Here is an 8214-nt window from a genome sequence, read left to right as displayed (position 1 = left end):
TTATTTGCTTTTCAGGACAAATTTATGCACAATCTTTTTCCCTTCTTTTTTTTTTTTTTTTTTTTTTTTTTTTTTGTGCAACTCACTCTCTTACTTTTTTGGTTTATGTTAGGGCCTTAGTGTTCCCAGTACATGTGTGTCACACTTGTGTAATTGCATGAAGAGTAATGAAAATGTTTGACAGTTTCACTTTACTCAAATGAAGGGGTAAAGTAAATTAACCCTAATCACAAGGTGAAGTGTATTCACCCCAAATTAGATAAAAACGAATGCAACCTTTTCTTAGACCAAAAAACAAGAGAGAGGCAGAGGGAGAGATTTCCTTTTTCCCAATATTGCTTAGCTGTAACATATTTATATTTCTCATATTTCAATCAGTAACAATCAGAATAGAGAACACATTAAACAATGGATTACAAATGTCCATCCTGTGCCCTTTATGATTTGGGTTTCAGTTACTTCTTAAGTTTTTTAATTTGTAAATTCTCTGTAGTGCTACTCATCCAAAAAAAAAAAATCTGTTTGGTGTTGAAATGGTGTTCCACTGTGCAGGGGGCTGAAGGACATTACTGATAGAGAAGTTTGTTGCTTTATGATTTCATGCAAGAATTCTTCCAACATTGATTCAGTCATTGATTGGCTTGTAAAGCATTCAAAATCAATGAATTGATTCTCATCTCCTGTACTTTTCAATCTGTCATTCATGAATACTGGAGACTGGATGAAACAAATGGAAGTCACTTCTGCTGTTTTGTCTAACTGGGTTTATTGATCAGTCTGATTATCATCTTTTTCTACTTGGCTTCAGTTACATTATTTATTGTGTTGGTTAACATCTTGGGTTTTGCTGCAGAGTTGTCTTGATGTTGGAACACGGTGATTTTTATTTCTTGTATATATTTTGATTGGTGTGTATTGTAATGTAAACATAGATTTTTTTTTTTTTTTTTTTTTTTTGTGCGCTTTTGAATGGAATAGTGGATTAATGTATTCAGCTCTGGATGAATTTCGCTTTCTTTCTTTTTGGTGGTGGATGAGTTTATTTCGGGCTGGCAGGTTGATGGGACTTGATGTTTTTGTATTAGAGTAGTTTATTGTCAATTAGGGTTAGTTGTTTGAAAGTGTAAAAAAAAAATTGCGATTTTGAAAGTCATGTTTTGAATACATGTTTTTGAAAATTGGGAACTCGGAGAGGGTCTTGGGAGCATGATGGTGAGATTCCTGGTCTCCCTCTTGGTGGTCTCTCAATAGACTAAATTAGGTAGTCCTACAGCAAGACCCTCTTAACCGAGCTCTTTTATGGAAAACATATAGCATTTCATGTTTTTAAGAATTCTGAATCTTGTCTCAGTCATCATTAGTTAGGACTATTAGAATTCTGAATCTTGTCTCAATCATCATTAGTCGGGACTATTCGAAGTTTTAAAAACGCAACATCAAACGTTTGATAAAATCTGCAAAAAGTGTTATTGTTGTGAGAAACAATTGTAGTGTGAAAATTGAAAACGCAATTTGTTAGTGATTTTGAAAAGCCAAACATCAATTTTCTGTGTTTTTATTTATAATCGTTCTTTTTCTCTGTGAAATGGCAATGTGGACACTAATTATCTCGAACATTTTGCAGTTACAATTTGCATTCAAGCGGTGGCGATACCATGATAGTTTGAATAAACCAAGCAAATCCCTAATGTGGTATAACTCTTGCATAAAATCAAAATTTGTTCTCTTTTTTCTTTTCTTTTTTTCTTTTTTCTTTCTTTTTACCTTTAATCTCTGCCTTCTTTAAGCAGCTGAATCCCTAAAACTTTTGATTACTTGGTAACAGTTTTAATAATAATTTACTGGTTCTGTTAAATATTTACTTGTGAAAGCTATGTTCATGTTTTGTGTCGTCTAGGCGGTGTAGCTGAGTATCCTTTGATTGCATTGGCAGCATTGCATGGCTGAGTTCACACCTAATTTAGGAGCTATGGAAAAAAGTGTCGTTGGGGGAAATAAAAATGGGGCATACCAAGAATTGAACTAGGTACCTCTCGCACTCTAAGCGAGAATCATACCAATAAGGGTGTGCAATCAACCTGCCAACTAACCTAAACTAACCCGACCCAATCCAACCTGTCGGTTGGGTCGTTTTTAGGGCTTTGTGGGTTGGGTTGTGTTGGGTTACAAAAAAAATTTTGGTTACAAAAATTTTTTTTGATAGTGAGTTGGGTTGGGGTTGGGTCGTAAAATTCCAAACCCAACCCGACACACTCATGTATTTAAAATATATTATATAATTAATAAATTGTTTTAAATAATCAGCTCTTCCTATCCTATATAAAAGCCAATTAGTTCACACAAACCCTAGTAAATTACTATTTTTGTTTAGTCATTAGTGTTGTTTGCCTTTAAGGAGTTACATTGATACTAATCTTTGGGTTTTTTTAATATATTTATATTTATATATATATATACACACACACACACACACACACATATATATATATATATATTCTTTTGCTCAATTTAATAATAGTAGTAATAAAAAAAATCGTCCAATCCATGGGTTCAACCCAACCCATGTGAGTTGGGTTGGACTTATGTGATGAGTTAGATTGGGTTGAATTTTTTTAATCTACCATGATGGGTTGGGTCAAAAAATCCCTTTTACCTAACCCAATCCACTCAACCCGAACCATACACATCCCTACATACCACTAGACCAAATTCCTTGCTATTTGATCATTTATTTCTATTAATTAATTTAATTTATGATTTGTCATAGTTGGACTTAATCTCTGCAATGTTGAAAAATCATATTATATTCTTCACCCATGAGGCCATGAGCTGTAATTGACGAATTCAGATATCAAGGTACATGGGTTTAGTCCTCTCTGGCATATGTTCATGTTAATGTCAATTTTTTTTTTCTTTGCTAATTACCCCTTATGCCATTTAATACTTGAGCTCTCAGTATTTGACTTTTCTCTTTTCTCTTTCTTTTTTTTCTTTTTTTTTTTTTTCATTGCAGACCTAGATTAATCCTAGACTAATCTAGGATTACGGTACTAAGTGTACTTGAACCTGCACTAGGTTTGGGTCTTTCCTTCTCCAAAAAAAAAAAAAAAAAAAATTGGGTTCTTTGGTGCCCATTCTAAGCTTAACTAAAATGCTTGCATATCCTAATTTTTCTCCTATTTTACCTGGAGTCTAGTATAAAAACTAACCATATTTGCTTTGGTATCGGTGCAGTTGTAGCAGTAACTAGAATTTTAATCTATGATATTCTCATTCTCTGAAGTCTAAAATTATAGTTTATAATTTGCCCTTTTCCAAATACATTTACATTAAAATCTGCAGCAATGCTGCCTTTTTTTCCCCCATTATATTGTACAAAATTTGAAACCTTTGGCTTCTTGCTGGCTTACCTATTGATGAAGTGTCTTAACAGGTAAGTAGTTGTTTTTTGTTTGAGTTGAGGAGGAAAATTAGGTGATATGCATTGACTACCAAATGCCATTATCTTAGGCTGCATTTGTTTTGGGTGAAAATCACTTCCGAAAATGCTTTTTTGTAATTTCGGGTGTTTGGTTGCGCATGGAAAATCAATTTTCCTGAAATCATTTTCAGTTGACCGTGAGTCAAAGGTGAAAATGATTTCCCTTTTTATTTTCACTTCAAATAATGTTTTTCGGAAAACAGAGAGAGAGAGAGAGAGAGAGAGAGAGAGAGAGAGAGCACGAGAGGAAGAAGAGGAGCCCAGATCACGTTGGAGATGTCCCCGGTGAACCTCGAGCACCGCGCCGATCTCGCCTTTGATCGCCGACGATCGCCTCTGCTCGATCTCACGATCTCGCCACGCACCGCACCGCGTGATCTCGCCACGAACACCCATAGCTTTCGCATCGGCAAACCCAAAACCCCTCGCCAATTGAACCCCGAGCACCACGCCGATTGAACCCAGTCACCGATCGATCCCAGAACCCAATCGAACCCGGATTTGATATTTTTTTTTCTTTGGTTTTGTTTCTCCTTTTGATTGCTGGAGTTTGCTGTGATTTTGAAATTTTTTGTAATAATAATTTGTTTGGATGCTGAGAAAATAGCTAAGAAAATGTGAAAAATGTGTAGGAAAATAGTATTTTCAGAATAGAACCAAACACATGAAAATATTTTCTACAACAATTTTCATTATGCAACCAAACACTTGAAAATATTTTCCTTTCCTGAAAGTAGCATTTCTGAAAAATATGCTATTTTCCGAAAAATATTTTACGAGAGCCAAACACAGCCTTAGAAATACTAAAACTTTAGCATGTGAGGGCAGTGAGTTGAATACATAACCTATGGTGATAAATGACCTCCTCAGGTAATAATGGATGATAAATTTGGGTTTGTTTCCTAGCTCCCCTTCCTTGATTTAGCATCTTCTGAGATCTAATTTATTAGAATATTCATTAATGAAGAGTCTTGTCAGATCTAATTTGCTCAGTGTTTTTTTTAAGCAATATTAAAATCTGAACTGAAAAACATTACTAGTAAAGAACATTACATGAATGGGGCATTTCGAGAATCGAACTCGGGACCTCTCGCACCAAAAGCGAGAATCATGCCTCTAGACCAAATGCCCATTTGGTGATACCATTTTTGTGTTTGAGTATAATCAACCATTTTCAATAAAGGCAATTGATCTTTTTTGCGCCTACCTTGTAGCCTGAGACTTACAAGACTTCTAAAATGGTAGGCTGCAGGATATGTAGGTAAAATCGAGCTATCTCACAACTTGATGTTTTTAGTAGGTTTTTTAGATCTAGGAATTATGACTAACAGCTCAAATTAAAGAGATTAGCTGGTTATAGTAAGCTGTAAGCCTACTTTGATAGTTGGCAATGGCACTGACATTTAAACACGTGTATAATTTGATGAATGGGGGATATTACCCTGTTGGAATATTCATATGTAAGTGATGTAATTAGTTAATTGTTGAAGTCCTGCATGGAATATTAATGACATGGGTGAGTGTTTAATAAGTTTAGCTTTTGGGTCAAGTGATGTTCTTATATGTTATATTAATCATTATCGATATTGAAATCATCCCAAGGTGTTATGAGGACTTGGAAGGATGCATCCGATGAAAGGCTTGAACTTCATTGTTGGCGTAACACGGCATTCCACGAAATCTAGAACTTCATCCATGCTGTGGGCTCCTTCATAGAAAAATATGTTTCTGATAAAATAAGCCCACTTCTACCATATTTGATTCGGATCAGTGTAGTTGCTGCAGTCACTAGAGTTTTAATCTATGATATTCTCATTTTTTGAAGTCTGATTTTTCTTTTTTTTTTTTCTTTTAATGTGCCTGAAATCTAAACTTATTACTTATAAGATGCCCTTAGTAAGGAATCTAAACTTCTTATGAGTCTCTCATTTTGTTTCCAAGTTGCAAATGCTGGGATTGATTCTTCCTTGCCATTGGAGGAGATTATCATGGCTTTTGGTTTCGTTGATGCATCTTCTATGTGAAACATTTATATTTGTGGTGATGCTCTGATACTTGCAAGGGAAGGGTGCTCTGTTAAGCTTTCACTTAAGCCATGTAGGACACTTGGATCGTAACACAACAGAGTTGATGGAACAACATAATAAGGAATTAACCGTTGCTTCATCCATGGCCCATACAGAGGAGCACGTGTACCACAATTCAAACAAGTCTATCTCTACATTTCTACCAATCCCACAAATCTTGTCAACAATAATTGCAGACCATATACAGCTGTACATGTCAATACAAGAATCAGGGACTATGACAGATTGTGTCCAAGTTCAAATCATAGTTGACCATGTAGTAATTAACTTTCCTTATAAAATATCTTTACCATTGTAGAACAAATATTATATATACACAGTTTCGGCTCTCTCCTAATGTGTCAGAGAAGATTCTGTCATCAACTCTGTTGTTCTTTAGCCCTTTCCAAATACCTTTACATCAAGATGTGCAGCAATGCTATGCTTTGTCCACCACAGAATACAAAATTTGAAACCTCTGGCTTCTTGCAACTTACCTATTTGATGAGACAGGTGAGTGGTTGATTTTTGTTAGTAACTGGCTTAATTCTAGAATATTGAGGTGAGGTCCGTGAGGAGGACAATTAGGTGAAATGCCAATCACCACAAAATTCCATCAGCCGAGAAAGAACTGAATTTTTTGCATGTGTGGGCAGTGAGTTGATAATTGAAATTATTGACTTGACTTTGTTCAGTTTATTTTTCAGCAATATTAAAATCTGAATTGGAAAAAATTATTAGTCAAGAATATGAACGGGGTATTCCGAGAATCAATCTCTGGACCTCTCGCACTCAAAGCAAGAATCATACCACTAGACCAAATGCCCATTTGCTGATACTAATTTGTATTTAAGTTTAATCAACCATTTTCATTGAAGTCAATGGATCTTTTTTCTCCTATCTTGTAGCCTCTCACTCTTTTTGTTTCATTGTAAAATGTGGTCAAATTTGAAAATATTTTCAAGTTTATTGTAAAATTCTTTGTAAATCGTTGTAAAACGGTTTACCTTTAAAAACTTGGTAAAACATTTTACAAAAACATACATTGGCTCTTCCTCTCCCATCTAGTGGCTAGGTTGCCAATGCCAATGATTTAGTAGTCGGAGCTGCTAGATTAAAGCTGCTAGATTGATCGACAGAGCCGCCAAACCAGTGGTCTGGTCATCAGACCTTCAACATTGATGGCTTTGGTGGCTAAGCTGTCAGTCTAGTGGCAAGTGATGTTGGTCTAGTGGACATGTTGACACTCTGGTCACAGACCTCCAACATTGGTGGCTTCAGTAGCTAAGCCATCGATTTTGGTGGTTTATGATTGAAAATTTTTAAATGTCACACCAAACACTTCAAAATATTTTACTGAGAATGTTTGTTGCAAGAAAACGAAGCTAAAAGAAGGTTAATGGATTACCAAATTATACTAATGTCAAATGCTTGTTGCAAGAAATGTAGGTAAAATTGAGCTATCTTACAATTTGATGTTTTCGTGTAGGGTTCTATAGATTTCAGAATTGTGACTAATAGCTCAAATTAAAGAAATTTGCTGGTTGTAGCAAGCTATAAGCATGATTATAATTTGGGGGTAATTTGCCCCCTGGCTTAGTGGTGGGCAAGAATATTATAAGTTAGCGTGTGAGTTGAAAGATTTTTTAAAGTAGCATCTCAAGTTTCCAAATCTCGAGTTCAGTATCAATCTCGAGTCTACAAGACTCGAGTTTCTCTTGAGGATGTGGCAGTTTTATGCCACATGGATCTCAAGTCTACAAGATTCGAGGTATGTCTCGAGTTTCCAAAACTCGATTTCTTATGAAATAGAGTCAAAAAACACACCACACTACCACAACGAATTAGCGCCTCACTGATCTCGAGTTTGCAAGACTCAATTTCTACCAAAATAAAATCAAGTAGGTGCCCAATCTTTTGGTAATGGTGATTAAAAAAAATTGGAATGGGGATTCATCAATGATGACTCAATGCATGAATATGAAGTATGAAAAATATTGTTTATCTTTCAAGAATTGTTGTTGAAATATATCTACACTATTTTCCTGTTTCTGGTTTGCTGCTTCTACGTGCTTCTGGTGCTGCCTGCACGTCAAAAAAGAACCTAAGTGTTTATGTATCTGCTTTGGGGGCATGTGGAAATTAAGGGGGGGGGGGAAAATTCCCAGTGGAATCGAGGCTATAAAACTCGAGTGAGAGGTCATCGATGAGAGGAGACAAGAGTTTCCACCACTAATGAGATGCGTTTGTCTCCGATAGAGTGAGGGTTTGGGGTTTGTATGTTTGGGTGTGAAGGAGAGTGAAGTGTTCTAGATGCTTAAGTGAGAGTGAGAAGTGAGAGTGAGATTTTGAAATAAAAGTTGAGTTTGTGCTTGAAATATGATCACAAATCAAGTATTAGAAACTCAATTCCACGTGTCTCCACGTGGAAAAAATTCCACATCAGATGTTTGGTAGCTCAGGATCTCGAGTATTAGAAACTCGATTTCTACTTGGAACTCGAGTTTTAAAAACTCAAGATGCTACTTTTCCACTTTGTTTTGAAATTGGGCAACTAACGAAATCCTTAGCAATCTAATGTTAAATGAAAAAAAAAAAAAAAAAAATCTTATAATTTGATGAATGAAGAACATTACCTTGTAGGAATATTCACAAGTAAGTGATGTG

The 8214-nt window shown here is 35.5% G+C and overlaps 1 protein-coding gene across 1 annotated transcript; it reads left to right on the top strand.

Moving 5' to 3' along the window:
• Window positions 1–552: 552 nt before the first annotated feature.
• Window positions 553–1016, top strand: LOC136067188 (ADP-ribosylation factor-like protein 8b; the record flags this gene model as incomplete). Its single annotated transcript, XM_065772690.1, is given in 1 exon segment — window positions 553–1016. A coding segment is annotated over 1 exon segment (118 nt), but the record flags the coding sequence as incomplete, so codon positions are not given.
• Window positions 1017–8214: the final 7198 nt, after the last annotated feature.

The sequence above is a fragment of the Quercus suber genome, unplaced genomic scaffold (assembly GCF_002906115.3).
Source record: "Quercus suber isolate HL8 unplaced genomic scaffold, Cork oak 2.0 scaffold_62, whole genome shotgun sequence".
In the NCBI taxonomy this organism is placed as follows: domain Eukaryota; kingdom Viridiplantae; phylum Streptophyta; class Magnoliopsida; order Fagales; family Fagaceae; genus Quercus; species Quercus suber.
This window is presented reverse-complemented; position numbering and strand designations above follow the sequence as displayed.